Here is a 17,955-nt window from a genome sequence, read left to right on the forward strand (position 1 = left end):
TTTCGTGCACATTTTTTGTCTACATGGCATCAAAGCGAGGAAATCGGATATAGCGCTAAGAGTCTTGATCGCGTGTTCAAATAATGTAATAGTGCCTTATTGTGATGGCAAGCTCAGTTAGAACACCTTGAGGCGGCCGATATTGTACAGTAGATATGAAATTATATTAAACAGTCGCTGTTTGTCGAATTCATCCAAAGCAAAGCTTACTCCTCTTTCGTAACGAGAAGATGACGGTGTATGTAATCCTAAATTGACCGGGCCGATTCTGGCTGTCCAGAATGAAGGGCAGCTAGCACTTGTGTGGAGGGATCTGGTGATAGAATGAGCTTTATATATATAACCTTCTGGGAAGAAACCAAGTATCTTACTGTGTGGCGAGTCTGGAGAAGGTGACGAGCGCATATAACGAATATCTAGCGAGATCTGTAGCTTCTGGACCCTTTCCCATAGCTCCGGATTAGAGTTTCCTAACCTGAGAATTAGAGGGGACTCGGGTAACTCGCGGGTCTCGCGTCGAAGCCGATACTGTCTCTAAGATCTCCGGGCACCGCTTAAGGCAGACATTCTTTGCCGGCCGAGCCGCTTACGTAGGATTTGATATTTTTTGCCACGCAGAGATTCGACCGTGCGGACCAGGCGATACTATCGAAAGTATGCTCTCGATTTCGCCTCCTATGACAGTTCTTGGTTGCGGGATAGCTATGGCAGGAGATTGTCTGCTTTAGACTGCGACCAGCCGATTGTGTTACCTCGAGGCATTATAACGATAGCAATCGAACCCGGGAGAGTGTGAGAATGTTAAATGTCGAAATAGGAGAGTAAATAGAGTAGCCTTCCGGGGGTTAGGCAACAATTATATATCGATCTAACGGTGGGTTTCGAGGAAGGTCGGAGTTATTTATGGGCGCGAAGTCCGATCGATCGCTTTATGGCTCTATTTTTGAAAACGGTTATTAGAATAATAGGATAAACAAGTAGCTAGAAGCCCCTATATAGTCTAGGGCGCCTATGTAACCCTAAAAGCTCCAATACAGATTCAGTCGAGGGAAGGGTTTTCTCGCAGTAGCGTTTAAATATTAATATTTAGGAGGGTGTGACTCGACCTGCAGCTCCTATCCCCGCTCGGGCCCACTCCAGACTCTAGGGTAGTATACAGATCAGGTGTCAAACGTTTAAAGTAGCTGTTGTCCTCTCGAAAAGACAAAAGAGCCTGTTCTCTCCGCTTTAAACGCTGCTTAAAACAATATCCTAACGATCTATGACTCGTTTGCACTATATCTCCTTAGGCTCATTTAGCTTTCTTGAGTAAGTTGTATTTAGGATAATGCGTCCCTCGGCGCGGCCCTTTATTTCTATCCGTGGTAGATTATATAGGTGGAGAAAACACCGAGCTTCCGGTCTAGACTAAAAACCTCTATCTTTTTATACACGTATTCATTATTAGTGTCTCTTCAATTCCCGTAACCTGCCCTAGATATAAATTTACGTACAGCAATTACTAGAGGCCCGAGGTACAGTATACTTAATCTCATTTCGCTAGGTCTTCGCGTTCTTAGACAGTGTCTCGGCTGTTACTATATAAAGGGCGCAGAGGCTCCTCTCTTAACAAAGACCTTCGTCTCTGTTAAGAATAAACTTCCCCTCACTGTAATATTATTGTGTCTCGATCTATGTACAGTAGTAATATGTCTGACACTCAGATGTATCTTGTTAATACACGCCTAAGCCTTTGACTCCAGCTGGAGCAGATGTTAAGGTCAGATCCCATTGAGTCCGATTGTGCGTCAAGCCCACCCGAGTTAGTCGCAGATTCCCTACAGTATGATAATCAGATTTAATCCCAGTATGACGAAGGCGAGGTCGAGGCCCGGAGACGAGGACAGTGAAGCTGATGAAGACTTGGCCGCGTAAATGATGGATATGGGATCAGTTGTCGAATAAGAGCGGCAATCGGAAGTATAATTAGCCTCCGGACAAAAAAGAATATATGAAAGCGCTTGTTAGTGCTTGCATAGAGTAAGTTGCTTCCTGGTGTTGTGTTCCTATCCCGTATGCTGACACTAACAGATTGAATACCCGAGTCGTGTATGTTGGGCTACTTTATCTGCATTGGTTGATATTGGTGGGCTTTACTAACAATCTCCTTCGAGTAGGTTCACAGAAAAATGCTACAAAGATCAGAGAAGCTGGAACGATGAGATGCAATCTAGCGCGGAAGACCACCGGTCTCGGCAGGCTGCCATTGAAAAGAAGCTCGCAATAGTCGAGGCCGCCCTAGCAAATTTAATGAGCAGAATGGTAGTTATGGAAGGAAATACAGACGAGACCGGAGAGCACTCGGGCAAAGCTAATCCAAAGAAAAATCGCAAGTAATCGGGTCTGAAGCATTAAATTGCTATATAGATAGTTCTCGGAAGTGAGAGGGAGATAAGCCAATCAGTGATCGATATCATAGATTATAAGCTCGAACGGCGTTATAACATATCGTAATTTATTTTTTTTTTTTTATTATAGTATGCTCCTCCGCTGAAATAATTTAATTTCTCTTGTTGTGGCGTTGGTGATCACCAACGCCGGGCTCGTCGCCCGGTCCAGCCGTACTCGGCGCACATGCTTTACTTCCAAATGGGGACTACTCTTCCGCTTCCCCGGCCGATCCTGTTCGCAGCATGAGCGTGGCTCCACCGGTATGGGTAAATTACGATACTGTAATTTGCCGTGTCTCTTACACTTACGCAAGCATTAATCCAAATCATTGCTGGCCAATGAAGTCCCTGGACATCCCTTTCGAAGCTAACTGGTGCCACCAGCGCTCCTGCCCGTAAGCTCGTCCCGAGCCGGATTTCCCCCAAAGGATCCACTGGTTAGACGGGTCTGCGGTCCTTGAAAGGTGATGCCGTCACGCCTAACCGAGAAGAGAGCTCGTGCCGATTCAACCTGGACATTCTTGAACTAGCGATCTGCTCCGGTGTTCTCGCGCTGGGGGATATTTAGGATTATTATAGTACCATTGATCACCAGGCACTCGTTCCTTTTGGACCGTTAACGCCACTTCCGACGGAGACCAGAGGTACCCACCAGACTCTTACCCCTTGATAAGGATAAGAAGGTCTCGAACTATCATAGCGTCGCGCTATCCTTAGGCCTAGGACATAGAGAAAGGCCAGTGTGATTGTAGCGCGAGCCCGTGACACGGGAAGTTCAGATACCGGTTTCTCGCAGGCAAAGAGCTGTACTATGGCCAGAGATAAGAACCTTATTCTATTATGTAAAGGTTGATGCGGGAGACCGATCGCACGTCAGTCACATTATAAATATCTCGCTTCCACTTAGTTCTAGGCCCTCTTTTATGAGGCTCACTTACAATATGTACGAGGTCTAATCTATATCCTTGGGGCTCTGCTTGGGGCTCTGCTTGAAGCAATCGTGCCTTGTTAGCGAGATGGCTCAAAATATCGAGGGTATAATACCCACACCGGTCTAAAGCCCGCCTGTACTCCAGAGATGTCAGGTGTTCCGGTGGCCGAGGATCTGCGAAGCTGGAGCCACTTCGGGGGCAGCTTGCGATATTAAATTTTTCTTACTATATAAGTGGTATACCAGTGTCTTGGTCTTCGGATCTTTTTTCCCTAGCCACCCGTGCATAAAGTGCAATCGCTTTTGAGAAAGCTCACGCGCTGCCTTTACCTATTCGCAGCCGAAAAGAAAAATTGCTGCACGACGAGGCCAAAAAAAAAAAACCAAGATCAGGTATTGAAGGTTGAGTAGGTGCGGGTCTCCATAGCAAGGCCGATCCTGATCCACCCTGGACACGAAACTTTCGGGAAGGGGGACCAGAGAGGGGTTGGACCGCGGCTCCACGGAGACAAAAAACCTCAGTAAACTATTGAACATCAAAGCTTGCTCATTGGCCATGGAGGTCAACGTGGGTCCCCAGCGATCCCGAATCTGCCCCTGGGGCCGTGCGGCGGAGAGAGGCTATCATTGGTAGATCAGTCTATCCATTTCGAGACCCATAACTGCACGACACCTTGCACTCGTATGCATATGCACGTCTACTATAACTACAAAGTTGATGTTCAGCAAAGCATTTTAGAAGATTCTTTATCAGGCATTGCCACTACTCAAAGTGATTGTCAAATATTATCATCAAGGTTATTCAAAACGATATTGTGAAGTAACCCCGCTGCTGCATTTCTCCGTTAGGACAAAGACGTATATTGACCAGACAGCAGTGGCATTTGTTGCCGTGGCATTTGTTGGCTGCTCAAGGCAAAGTTGTTTGGGATAGGAAAGCCCGACAGAGAATTCGGATCTATTGTGCCAAATGGCGCCGGGGGATTCAGCTATGGCGCCTGAATTACTCCGTCTCCGGGCAACTGTTTCCTCCTATACTTATTCTCTAGAGCATTGATGTCGTTCAAGGTCATGTCACCGGTTGACATGAGCCCACGTATCCGATCTAAAATGGGCTGGACATCGGTCTAGTCAATAAAGCCCAGATAACCGTTCTGGGTATTATCCAGCTGCTGCTTGAGCTGAGAGACCTGACTCTCGAGTCTCTAGCTCTTAGCGACGGCTTGCTCCGTATTTTCCATAGAGGCACGGAGCTGCTTAGCCCCTTGCGCTTTGTCGGCGTTAAGCTTCTGCACTAGCCGGGCATAATTCCGTTTTTGCTCGTCCTTCTCCTCATTGAGCCGTTTGATCTCCTCGTCTAGCTTTTGAATGTCGTCTTCCGCTTTCTCCAAGAGCTTATCGCATACTTTTCGAATATCGTTCTTGTCGTGAGCCTTTGGCGATAAGGTTGCGAAGGGCGATGAGGAGGTCTAGGCGGTGTTAGATCGACGAATATTGATCCCTCGTGTGTTAGAAACCAGATGCAGTGACGACATACCTGACTTGCTCGCGACTTTATAACACGGCTAGTGGACTGAGACCCCGTGTTAATGGCAGGGCGTATGGTGTGACGAGAAGCGCTGTTTGGTCCACCGGACGTCGAGGAGGATTTAATAGGCTCTTTGGTCATCGCACTACGAGAAGACGGTGGGACTTTGGCTATGTTGGAATAATACGTTGAGCTGGAAGCAGCTTCAACGGAGATTATTCACAGGTAGCTTAGAGGTCTGAGAGAAATAACATAGTCTGGTGGCCAATCCAGACCTTTAAAGCGGTTCGGATGGTCGAAAAACAGTAGCACGTCTCCGGGTTCAATGTAAACGCACGCCGATCCTATCGCGTGCCGGCGTTTATGTCAACGCCAGGATTTGAGTTCAGAGGATTTGAGTTTATGAGATTGGGTAGCCCCGGCGCATCGAGCCGCGGTGGGCTAACGGGGCCAACGGGGTTAACGAAGCTAACAGAGCCAACAGAGCCAACAGCGCTAACAGAGCCAACAGAGCTAACAGAGCCAACAGAGCCAACAGAGCCAACAGAGCCAACAGAGCCAACAGAGCCAACAGAGCCAACAGAGCCAACAGAGCCAACAGAGCCAACAGAGCCAACAGAGCCAACAGAGCCAACAGAGCCAACAGAGCCAACAGAGCCAACAGAGCCAACAGAGCCAACAGAGCTAACAGAGCCAACAAGACAACGGTTTTCACCATAGACGCAAACACGCCAGACTCGGCATACATACATTTTTCGGGGGCTTAAATTCGAGGGCCGGTTACTCACCACCTCGCCTTCTCAGCAGGGAGCTTGGAATCCGGGTGGATTCCTCGCATAAGTGTTTTTCTTTTACTATTCTCTTAACGGGCAGATAGACCACTTTAGATCCAACTTTTTCGCTTCAACAGAGCAGGCCGTCAGTCTCTCGGCCTACTCCGGACACTCGTTTTCCCGCCTCGTTTAAGTTCGTTCTTGGTATTTGTTATTGACTTATTATAGACTAGACATATATTATCGCAGACATAGATATATAGTTGCGCATACCGGGAGATGATTATTATCGGATACCAGATTTCATGACTTTCCGCCCCAGCACCTCCTTCTAGGTGAGCCTATTCCGGTATAGTGACGAGGTGTTAGGCCTATATTTGTCTATTTGGAATTGCCTTTATTCTACCCTAAGAGGTTCTCGGTCGATCTAAACTTAGACCCATAACTCAGTGCGGGTCAGCACCGTGATCCGGACTACGCAGTGGTGGATACTCGGCCACATCGTGTAGCGTAGTAGAGCCTATTCCGAAAAAGGCTAGGCCAGACTCGATGAAATTGGGTGCAGCTTTTATGAAACATGCTTTATCGATTATGATTGGTGGGTCAAAAATTCGATAATCCTGGCTTTATAATAATTGATTGGCATGGGCCGTTCCGTGATTTTGGAAATACAATCTTTCAATAGCGAGGCCATCGAACCAGAGCCCTATGTTAATATAAGGAAGAGAGAAAAGAAAAGGATTATTGTGGAGATGCACGTGCCGTCTCCCGAGCCCGTTTGGTATCGCTTTAGGATTAGGCATGTTGGGGGTGGTGTCAGCGAACTCCACGAATCGGTTACGCGCGGAACGCTCTTTATCTGCGATTATAAATAGCCTCCCTTGCTTGTTTCTTGGAATGCCCTAAATTTTCTTTGGTTCTCGCCAAGCTCCTGCTCTATCCTCTTCGGAGGTAAGCCTGCTGATAGCGAGATTAAATCTCTAGAGTAGACTGTAAGACACTCGCCTGCTCGGAGAAGCAGGCGGCCGCTGACCTTATTATGTCTATGGGTACAACTAGCATAAAATATGATGCTCTTTATTAAGAGCCTCGCCATTGTAGCCCCGTTCATTATCCAAATGCCAGGGCCTCGGCGGCATGTGAATGTTTGGGTGCTGCTCCTTCGCCGGCATATATAGATCTATGAGCTGTTCGGAAACACTCGAGAAGCCATATTGTGCCGCACCAGGACTCTGTCTAGTACACACTCTGTCTAATGTATTGCCTGTATATGATAAGTCGACTATCTAGTGCAGTGCTCAAAACTGGGGAATTCACCATTAAAATGCAATAACAGAATAAATGTCCTACTATCAAACAGATCATTCAAATTTGCCTAGGGTTCTTCCGAGTTTGATTATTTTTCCCCCTATTCGTTGCACAGAAGGTTCCCTCGGGGTGACACTCTCTATGGGAAATAATGTTTATAATTATATCTGAGAATAATATCGGGAATAATATCGGGCACTAGTGTTGAACAAAGGCTGACTGGTTAACCTAAGCACCCACGTGGTTGCTAACGTTTATCCCTTCTAAAATCCAAGCCGAATGGTCTTACATACTAAGTTTTTAAGGCAGCTAGATAGTCGCACTGTAAGGAAGCAATATAAAAAGATTATCGTGGGTACACAGATCTGACACGGCACAAAGACAGATATCCCGTCTACCAATACTAGCCCTAGTATTAATTGACAGAAAATGGAATCCTTATATACCAAACAGACCCAGACCAAAGCCGATGCTTCGCATTTTGGGATGGATACCTCGGTACGTTAGCCTCAGTTTGGGAAGCATAATCTCTAACTAGGAAGTAGGAGCTTCTCCGCACCTTCACCAGACTTAACGCCCGGGCACTTCGAGCGGAGCGAGCTCACGCAAAACTGGAGTAGGATCACAGAGCTAGTTAAGTAGCTTTGAAGTAAGCCACAGACGAGCTCGACTAAGTTTCTAGGCTGGCGGAGATCTTTTACGACCTCACCCTGAGATTAGTGGACCATATACTAGGGGCTCGCGTAGCCAGCGGGAATGGTTAAGACCGGGAGTCGGCTGACGCAATACTTAATGCGGTGTTAAAACAAATCGAGAAACGGGAATCAGGGAGTGCAGAAGGCAGTGTTTACGGGGCCGAGGCCACCGCTAGCGCGAGTGCTGCGGCAATGGCTAGTTGAAGTATGGTAAACAGGGTGTTAATAGGTGTATATTGCTTCGTATAGGCCCGAAGTCTAGAATCTGCAAATTCGTGCCGTTTGTCTACCGCTGTATATACATAGCTCACCGGGGTTATATTAAATACGATGGTTCCTAATTGGAGTAACATAAGTAGACGTCTCTTATATTCTTAATCAGTTTTATTTTTAATATTTCTATCTCACTTCTATTGCCAGACGTATAGTATGAATGACTAAGTGTCTCTACTCTAGGTCCAAAAGCTCACGCAGAAGCTACAGCGTGCCCTGGAGGAATATCGGCCCAGTATAAGTCGAACCCGATCCGACCTAGGTGCCCTTGGGGACCCTTTTGAATGGGAACGCGTTCGGCGGTCAGCTACCCTATCGCCAGAAGCGTTTCTGAGTGAAGACTCTGAGCAGCTTAAGAAATGCCTTACAGGAGCGGTCCGCATTCCCTCGCGAACCCTTCCTCTCGGAAGTATTACGTGCTGACTGCACGGAACAGAGAGCCACAGAGGTGGGAAAGTTTAAACACGTCTGCTAGGAAGGAAGTTCAATGGACAGTTTCATGCTCTCGAGGCTTGGATGGCTCTGCGTACGCACAAGTCGCAGTGCAATGGGAATCATGTCTATGAATTTCATGTTGTAGTTGGAGCATTCAATCATTATAGTGCAATAGTCGAGGCGTCATCCACGTATAATAATAATACGCCGGTACCTTTAGAATGTGCCACAGGCTGGTTTGATTGATTATCGGGTTCGTGGTGCAGGAAGAAGCTGTGCTCTTCTGGTCGATCGAAGAAACGCTCACAGCGTAGATGGATTTAGCGGTAGCCGGGTGCCCGCATCGATCTCAATCGAAAGGCTCAAGGGCCACATCTGTTGCTTGCCGGAGGCGTTATAGCTCTCTGGATGCAGAGCGGTGGTCATCTCGGCTTGGTCGGCTCGTATGTCTAACGAACGGATCACGCTCTCTGCCCACTTCCTGGGTCGGCAGCGATGGCTTCTGCAATGAGAGCAAAGCAAGAACCTCCCGCCTATGGCGATTTGGTGCGTCGTCGAATAGCTTGAGGGGATTTCTCGAAGTGCCTGTAGACATATTGCTCCATTCACTCGGTCTTCTTTTTTTATAATGTTTTGGCATCGCTTCCCATCTTCTGCCATCCAGACACGTTTCACGGTGCAAGGGGTCACCCATCACTCGGGCGATGTGCCGAAAGACGTTGTCTAAGCTAAGATTCATGACTGGCAAGTGAAGATGGGTTGAATAAGCACGCTGCGATATCTGCGATGGAACTTTTTCGGATATATCAAAGCATTGACGACGCATGTGTCCTGCTTTATATGAAAAGAGAACCTCTATCTCACTTGATACGCAGCGGGTCTTGCCATTCGGTTACCTGACAAGGTTCAGGGCAAATGCACAGCCGCTAAGCGGGGGAAGGTGGTTCCTGGTGTATTTGATTCCGCTCCTAGGGGCGGCTTTGGTGACTCCCGGGGACTCTCGGTGCGTTCCCAGGAGCCCTACTGATCCTGGGATCTGCCATTACCGACGCTGGGATCTACCATTACCGACGCTGGGAGCTAAGAATACATAGATGAACCCTCCAACCCTATGGCTTTCTGCCAATGACAAAACTATAAAATGTCTAATAGGGGCCTCAAGTTCAACTTCGTTTTTCGCTTCACTAACGTTATACGCCGCACTCTGTCTTTTCCCTTCTCACTTCTCATACTCTTATACTCGGGCGTCTGAACACTTCTCTGTCATAATGCCTCAATCTCTATCCCTATGGGATGCGTTTGCGATCTGTGAAGGGCCAAGCAAGGACGACAGGGCTTGCTGTGGCCTGACCAAGCGAGGAACGCCTTGCAAACTCTACGTAACAGAGGACGTCCACAAAGCCGGCGTCGAGAAGTTGAATTCTCTAGCACGCCAGCCTTTTAATCTTCCCATTCTCTAAAACAGACTGCATGATATCGTTCCCCATTTTCTTTGCGCGCGGTGGCACCGTCAACTCCAGGTGAACCAGGTTCGAGAGCGATGGGAGGCAGTAGCCATCCGCAACCAAGGCCGGGAACACACCACGCGACGCAGAAGTGGGTTCGGGGCTCCTGCTAGAGGGGAACGAGCGTTGTCTTCAGAAAATCGCCTCTATGCGGAGCCCACCAGACCGAGAACTCCAGTATCAGCCGGCAGACCTAATCTGGATCATCCCCGGCCAACACCTATAATAGAGTAACGAAATTTATCCTAAGTCTCTGCACGAAGGCTAACGGAAGCTATATTGCGAGATAACCGGGTCCCTTAGGAAGTGACGGAAGCCGTTCCAGCCGTTTTATTGATCGCGAAAGAGAGTGGGGGAGAAACCTCCCTTTACCTGCGAAGCTTTAAGGAAATATCTAGCTTGCGAGACGAGACCTGTGCGATTTGTCGTGGGGAAGACCCGGAGGAGCCCGTCGTCTTAAAGTGTAGTAGGTGCACTACCTACGTGCACTTAGGGTATATGTCGTTGTGGCTCCGGACTTGCTAGTCCAGAAATAGGTCCTCCTATATAACTTGGTATATAAATTGTTCCTTCCTCGGTGTTAGGAGCGCATAAGCTAACCGAATAAGCAGTTAACATAATAGACCGTTTGACGCGTACTATGACTCGCTAACAGCCAACGCTCTACGGGCTCAGTCGCAGGAGTCGATCTCGGTAACAGATCGTTTGTAATGGCTGTGAAGGGCTGAAGCGAGACTTAGATTCAATCTGACTAGGCCACGAACTGTGTACAAAAAGCTTAAAGAAGGGATGTTCCCTCCGTGCGTTCGTTCTGTTAACATACTAGGGTCATGTGGTTTATGTGGCCTATACCGGGCATGGGCCCGTGATAATACCCCCCCTCTAACCTGAACCTCCCGGGGGTCGCGATAACGTGCGTATCGGTATCGATTTAACGTCGTATTATGTCCGAAACAGGGCCGTTTCGTTCCTTAAAGGCTTCTAATACGGCGCAATCCTAGACGGAGTCTAAGGTTTCCTACGTTTGTTCTGCCTACCCCGTCTATTATACTAGCGCTTCGTCGCGGTGTCCCTGTCTGACCTTCTTACGCCGAACGGCAAGGATTTTCTGAACTTCGTACTCTTCTTCGCTATCGACTATAATCGGAGGCGGCTACGTATCGTCTACGATTTGTGATAGGAAGGGGTCCGCTACTATAGGCCTAACTAATTCGATATAGAAGACTAGGTATACGCCTATAGGTATATTAAGCTTAACAGTATACGGTAACGGTATGTCTATAACTCTATACCGGGCGTATAGCTAGTCTAGCTTCTTCGATAGTCGTTGCGTACGTATATTCCGAAGGTTTAACTATACTTAGTCGTCTTTCTTATAGATAGGGGCGGCCTAGCGTTATTAATTTATCTGCTCCTCCTATAGTGCCTATACCGAAGCAATAGCGGCTTAGGCCTAATCGGTAGCTTCTCGTAGGCAATTTATAAACGTTTCGCCTGCTCTTCCTAGCTATATTAGGGCGTCTAATAACTAGTTCGACTTATCTATCCTAATTAGGTCGATATAGTATCCGTAGGTAAAGAAGAAGGGGGAGATCCCTATTAATATTATATCGCGGTTATTAATCGCGGTAGCGACTATTGGTAGAAGCTTCTTTTAATTATCCTATATATAAGTGGAAAAGACGCGTAAGATCCGTTCGATTTCTTAGTTAGCCCGCTCTATTATACTATTAGTCTACGGGTAAAAGGCGGTCGATAATCGTCGTTGAATCGATAGCGTTTTGTACACTTTTCCCTAAAATACGCTAACGAACTAAGGGCCGCGATTACTCACGATCGCTAATAGGACGCTATAATATATATAGAAGTGCGTAAGGAATACTTCCGCTATATCTTCTGCTATTATATCCCTTATTCTAATAAAGATTATACCTTTTATTAGCCGGTCCGTAATTACTATATAATTTATTACTTCTATAGATCCGGATAGCGGTAGGCCGGTAATAAAGTCCACTAATATTTTGGCCTAGATTCGTTAGGGAATTAGCAGTGGTCTTAATAGCCTATACTTTATATCACGCTATACTAAGCTATATTCGCAGACGGTATAGTTCCGTAAGAATCGTTATATATTCTTCGCGGCTCCGGGCCAGAAGAATCGTCGAGATAGTATTGAATACGTCGTGTCTTGTCCGGGGTGCGCTATTATATATAAGTTATAGATCTTCTGGATAATGCCCGTTCGTAAGGTCTTATTATCTGGGATCTATATTCGTTACCTAAAATAGAGTAACCCTCGATTGTCTAAATAGCACTCCGATAGGCTTATCTTTATATTCGTTTTGGCCGCGATTCGACGGTCTCCCTTTAGTAAAGCGTAGGAGATTTATTAATATATTATATCGGAACTCCTTACCTTTATCCACTTTGCCTATAGCTCCGGTTCCTCGAATAACGGGACATTTCTTTTGAAATCCGTCTCTCCCTAGGCTTAGTCGTTATCTGCTTACCTTATCTTAACCGAGACCCTTTTAAGTAGGACTCGGAAGCGATTCGATAGCCTTTCGTCAGAGATACCCTTAGGTATATCTTAGTTTCGACGAGAGAGAGCGTCTAGCCATACTACTAGCTTACCCAGACAGTATTATAGGTTAAAGTTAAACTCCGTTAAAAGGTTAGCCTACCTTATCTGCCGTTCGTTAAGGTACTATACCTTACTAAAGTATCGTAGGTTTTTATAGTCTGTTACGATAGTGAATCGGGGTACTATCTTTAGCTCTAGCCTCTATTTATATAAGGCTCGTACGATAGCTAGGAGCTCCTTATTATAGATCTTATAATTTAACTCTACCAGGGATAGCTTCTGCGATAGATAGGCGTATAGTCGTAGGTAGCTATTAGGTCTATATTATAATAAGACTGCCTTAGTAACCTAGCCGGAGGCGTTAGCTTCGACTACTATTTTGCGGCCTTCTTCGAAGTACGCTAAGATTAATATATTAATAAAAAGATCCTTTAGCTCCGTGAAGGCCTATTAGTAGTTATCGTTCTATTAGAATATAGCGTTCTTTCTTATTAATTATATTAACGGTGCTAAAAGGTCAGCGAAACATAATATAAATGGCCGGTAAAAGTTCGCGAATCCGATAAAGCTCCGTATATCTTAAATAGACTCTAGCCTCTCCTATACTCTAATTACCTCTACCTTCTTTAGATCTATATAGATACCCTTTCCGGCTTAGATAATAAAACTAAGGTACTTCACTAAGTCTTACTCGAATTCTAACTTCGTAATATTATATTAAAGACCTATATCTATTAGCTTCTGTAATATCTCACTAACTTTCTATTAGTAATCCGATAGCGTTCCGCTAGAGTAGATAATTATATTATTAATATACGCTAATATAAAGTTATCTAAGTACTCTTATAAGGTCTAGTTAATATATCTTTAGAATATCGCTAGTGCGCCTATTAGCCTAAATAGTGTGATATTCTATTTATAGAGTCTATATCGCGTCCGGAAGGCTATTTTCTATTCCTCTCTTAGTTATACGCGGATTTTATAGAAAGCTACGATAATATCGAGCTTCGTAAATTATTGGGCTTAGCTAATGTTCTGTAGCGTCTCGCGGATTAGTGGGAGGGGGTATCGGTCTTTTACTATTCGCTCGTTTAACCCCCTATAATCGATATAGAATTATACGCCTCCCCCGGGCTTCCGAACTAGTAGAATAGGTACGGCTACTAGGGATTAGCTTACCTATATAAAGTTCTTCCTAAGTAGGTCCGTTAGTATCTTCCGTAGATAGAGTAGTTCTTCCTTATTTATACCGTAAAGGGGTCTATATAGCGGTAACTCTTCGACGCTATTTTGGTCGTATTTTAGGGGAATTTTATAATTAACCCTAGGCTAATAGAGTAATAGTTTATTAGTTAGCTATTAGCTAAAGACCTCTAACTATCGTTAGTAGTATTTTGGTAGCTTATCCTTTAGGTTAATATACTCCTTAGGTCGTAGCGCTTTCTCAATATTATCTAGCGAAACCCTGCCGATTCGTACGCGTTCTATACTTAATATATTCCGTAAGAGCTCTTTAATTGTTAGTGCTATAGCCTATACGATATATAGTGCCTTCGCTTTAGTAGGTCTGATCGTGCGGTCTACGCAGTTCTAATATCTTATTCGTTCCCCGGACCTTATAAAGATATCTAGGTATCCCTTTCTAGCCAAATAGCGTCCGTTTACATTATATAGCTATAGGTCCCTAAGTATTATACTATTATCCTATAGTCTAATAATATATATAAATACCTAGCCTTACTAGTGGCTATAGACGTTAAGGTCAAAATACGTAGTATAGGTGATTCAGTACTAATTCGGCACTACTCCGTTAAGGATTCGCGGTCAGATCTTAATACGTGGGAGGTAAAGTAACTAGACTAGAGACTCGTTTACCGTAGTATAATAATGGTAACTATTATCGATTAGAGCTTATATAAATTAAATTCCGTTTACTTTAGCGTTGACTAGGAATAGTAGTGTCTCTTATTTTAGTAGCTTTTCGATCCCCTTTTGCTCTTATTCGCGGCTAAAGATAGAAGCTACTCTTTTCCCGAATCTTCCTCTGTGGCCGTATTATTATTATCTATAGGCGTTACTTCGCTATCGCTTACCGGTCTCGCCTTATTTACGTAGGTACTATACTTCTTTCCCTTCTATCCTAAATTAGTTATAATTTATAGATAATTCGGTCGCTAGGCGAGTAAGAGTATACACTTAGTAATATAATAGCCCGCTCTACTATATTATAGGTACTTCCCTTTAGCTTACCGTCTATCTAACTCGTCGGGACTTACCCACTAGGCTTATCTAGGGGTATCGCTACTTAGTCGTTAGGTTTTCGTATATAGTTTAGCGCGGTTTACTCTAAGTATTAGAGTCTAATCTATATTATCGCTCGCTCTCAGTAAGCGTAGACGACCCGTTCGCTTAGCTTTATTAATATTAAGGGTATTTATATCTGTGCTAATTTTGTGGAGTCTAGAGATCAGTTCAGAAAAGGTAGCGGGAATACCACGATTCATAAGTGAATTAGTTATTATTTTATTAAGTGCCCCGAGGAGGATCTGCCTCTTAGCTTCGTTATACTAATTTAGGGTATCTATATCCGCAAACTCCTTCTTTAGTTATAGTAGGAACTTCGAAAAGATTATTCTATTAGGTTATCGGATCTAGTGTAACCGTCTCGCTACGCGTGCCTTAATATTTAGGTCTCTATAGATATTCTCGAGGTAATTTAATAGTGCCTAAGGGTCGCTAGTGTCTCAGCGTAGTTTCACGAACGTTCCGCTATTCTTCTAGGCGAGTTTCTCTAGCCTAAAGAATATATATATAAATTAGTCCTAGGGCGAACTAATAGCTTATCTATTAACGCTTAGTTTATTCTCGATCGTCACACGCTAGGTTAGCCAGTCGTTTGTGTTACCACCGAATAGGATAGGGTCCGGTAGTCGTGCCTTTAGACGGTAAGGCCTTTCGTTTCGTGGGTGTTCCGCTATTACTTCAGTAGCGATTTATAACGGTGTCGCTTATTCTTCCGTGGTCGTTATTATGGTAAGTAGGACCTGTTAGTCTAGTATTGCTTCGAGGCGCCGGATTCGTTCTTCTTAAACGGCGTCTTATTGGTTACGTCGCTCTCGTTCTTCGTTCTGTATAGCTTAGGTCTATGCTATTTGCTATAGTAGCGTCTGTGCCCATAATAGTGGGCTTGTCGCTTCCTGCTGCAATCCTCGCTAGGGGTACGGCTTCGTGGGGGAAACGGTCGTGTTTTGTCGGTGCTTCGTCGGTTTAACGATAGTGAAACAGAAGCTTTTTATATATGAAGGGCTAAAGCGAGACTTAGATTCAATCTAACTAGGCCACGAACTGTGTACAAAAAGCTTAAAGAAGGGATGTTCCCTCCGTGCGTTCGTTCTGTCAACATGCTAGGGTCACGTGGTTTATGTGACCCATACCGGGCATGGGCCCGTGACATGGCTAACCATAAGACGCGGGAGCCAGCAACCGCTCGATTCTACTACGCCTCCTACCGAGGCTCCCCCTTCAGCTACAGGAGGGCACATAGAGTACCTACGTATCCTAACTGACCCTGCGTCCTTGACTGCACTATCACGTCGATCAGAGAGAGTGTCGCGGGCACCGGTTCGTTACGAGCCGTAGGTGAGTTGCAGACAGGTCTGTGGGAATCCGTTACAGTCAGGGCCCTATAACTCGGAGAAAGCACTTATGCCAGCGATAACGTTTCTTTAACGGTCGCCGCGAATAGTGATTTCTTGTGGTGTTAATTGTAGGCCACGTGAGCAGCCAAGACGCCTTAATAAGGAGACGCTTAGGCCAACGATTATATTTTAAAATAGTCGTATATAAGGACCGGTCTTCTGAAGTCCGACTCTTAAGCCAGCCCTAGACGTTTATAAATATTATTGCCCCTTTTTGGGTCAATCCTTGATTCGTGGAAATCTTCGGAGCTTAAGAGACCTCGTAGTCTACAATCGTCTGCATGATCACCTTGTCTTCTTTCGCACGATCGTCCGCGGCCAGAGATGGATTCTTAAGACCGTCCTTCGACCATAATGCTAGGCACCCCGCCAGACTGGACTAAGCTTAGAGAATCGCCTTATCCCACTATAGTAACCCCGGAGCCTTCTGGTGCTGCGATCTCCGATCCGATAAAGCTGTCCCCGAGCCCCTTGAAATGGAACAAGCAAGACCGGTCTGCAGTCCGGCATATCAACTAAGATCCTTGGCGGACGCATGAGGCTAGTATGCAGATCTTTCTGGGTCGCGACGTGATACTTGCGCGACGGCGGGACAATAATGCAGAGGTGGTCAATGTGGAGAAGCTCTAACGAACATCTATCGCGGTGAAACCGATACTAGATTTTATGGGCCGAATCTCCCACCCAAGCTTTCCGAATCTCCAAGCATGTTACCTCCACGAAAATCACGCGTTCCTTGTTTGGGAGCCGCTAGAGCTTTCCGTCAGCTAGTTGTTGGCATTGAAATGTCCGGTCATTAAGAGCGAGCTTGCTGCGATCGTCTGGCCGGTAGGTAGCTGATTTATTGGTGAGGAGCGCTTTGACTCACACGCGATAGGTCCTCGAAGGCATACAATACCTGCGCGGGTGCGGAAGGGCGCTTGCAGCGTTAAACGCGGACACGATATTGCTTTCGGAATCCGGAGAGGTTAAGATCGGTAGGTCAGAGGCAATCACGCAGGTTTCGTGGAAACCGAAGTTGGGTCAGTGATGCTGATAGTGACCATCCTGCAGCCGGGATAGAGCACAGTTGCGAGCTCAGCAAAGTGGAGATGAACGCCGCCACGTTGAAGCTCTTCGCGTTGGCCGAGATTGTCGAAAAGATCATTGGAAAGACTCTGCCTTCATATCCGTGGAGTGGCGAGGCTAAGAGTCTATCCCGAGACCTTAGGAGCCTGTTACTAGAGGAGTTGCTGCGGGTAAGTTACGCTACCGGTATCTTTGCGGTCGTGACTGATCGGAAAGAACAAACATTGGAAAAAACTGGCGACACCGGGGGGGGGTTGAGGATGCTCGTGAAGATAGCCAACAAGACCGCTTATCATAGAGTGGAAATTCTTGACCGCGCGTAGCCGGCAACACCTCTGTTCACGCGAATTGTGGTACTTGCTGGTGTGGTCTAGCCTTTTGGGGCAGGGCGGTTAGTAAGGCAGAACCACCAATGCTTGGCCGGTGAGTGTGTATTGTATTAGACGTCGGTAACTTGCCTTCTGTTTTCACTTCTACTGCATGAATGGCATCAGAGAAAAGAAAAGGACAACCCAAAAACTGAAATGCATGTATCACGCCTTTTCTATCTGCACCGTAAGGTTTTTGCGCGTTGAGTGTTCATGGGAGGTAAACTGGGTGTGGTGTTTTTATATATATCCTGATCTGACTTTCAGAAACTCAGGGCTATTCTTCAGAATAATTGTTGCGTCCATAAAAGGAACCAGATAACGATTCCATTATCACCAGAAGGCAACCAAAATATATCA

The 17,955-nt window shown here is 45.8% G+C and overlaps 5 protein-coding genes across 5 annotated transcripts; 3 read left to right on the forward strand and 2 right to left on the reverse strand.

The window, feature by feature from the left end:
• Positions 1–1,990: 1,990 nt before the first annotated feature.
• N7477_008991 (uncharacterized protein) lies at positions 1,991–2,376 on the forward strand (the record flags this gene model as incomplete). Its single annotated transcript, XM_056970652.1, has 2 exons — positions 1,991–2,019; positions 2,157–2,376. The coding sequence occupies 2 exons, from the start codon at positions 1,991–1,993 to the stop codon at positions 2,374–2,376; spliced, it is 249 nt and encodes an 82-aa protein (XP_056820684.1).
• A 2,189-nt stretch (positions 2,377–4,565) lies between these two features.
• Positions 4,566–5,029, reverse strand: N7477_008992 (uncharacterized protein; the record flags this gene model as incomplete). The annotated part of the gene is made up of 2 exons (XM_056970653.1): positions 4,566–4,829; positions 4,898–5,029. 2 exons carry the CDS (start codon positions 5,027–5,029, stop codon positions 4,566–4,568), a joined length of 396 nt encoding a protein of 131 aa, XP_056820685.1.
• Positions 5,030–5,232: 203 nt separating this feature from the next.
• Positions 5,233–5,640, reverse strand: N7477_008993 (uncharacterized protein; the record flags this gene model as incomplete). Its single annotated transcript, XM_056970654.1, has 1 exon — positions 5,233–5,640. The coding sequence occupies one exon, from the start codon at positions 5,638–5,640 to the stop codon at positions 5,233–5,235; it is 408 nt and encodes a 135-aa protein (XP_056820686.1).
• Positions 5,641–9,640: 4,000 nt separating this feature from the next.
• Positions 9,641–9,832, forward strand: N7477_008994 (uncharacterized protein; the record flags this gene model as incomplete). The annotated part of the gene is made up of 1 exon (XM_056970655.1): positions 9,641–9,832. The coding sequence occupies one exon, from the start codon at positions 9,641–9,643 to the stop codon at positions 9,830–9,832; it is 192 nt and encodes a 63-aa protein (XP_056820687.1).
• Positions 9,833–16,694: 6,862 nt separating this feature from the next.
• On the forward strand, positions 16,695–17,550 carry N7477_008995 (uncharacterized protein; the record flags this gene model as incomplete). Its single annotated transcript, XM_056970656.1, has 4 exons — positions 16,695–16,703; positions 16,931–16,987; positions 17,037–17,136; positions 17,213–17,550. 4 exons carry the CDS (start codon positions 16,695–16,697, stop codon positions 17,548–17,550), a joined length of 504 nt encoding a protein of 167 aa, XP_056820688.1.
• Positions 17,551–17,955: the final 405 nt, after the last annotated feature.

This window comes from Penicillium maclennaniae, assembly GCF_028827695.1.
Source record: "Penicillium maclennaniae strain IBT 15551 chromosome Unknown utg000007l:1.0-4884863.0:1.0-4888362.0, whole genome shotgun sequence".
NCBI classification, from domain to species: domain Eukaryota; kingdom Fungi; phylum Ascomycota; class Eurotiomycetes; order Eurotiales; family Aspergillaceae; genus Penicillium; species Penicillium maclennaniae.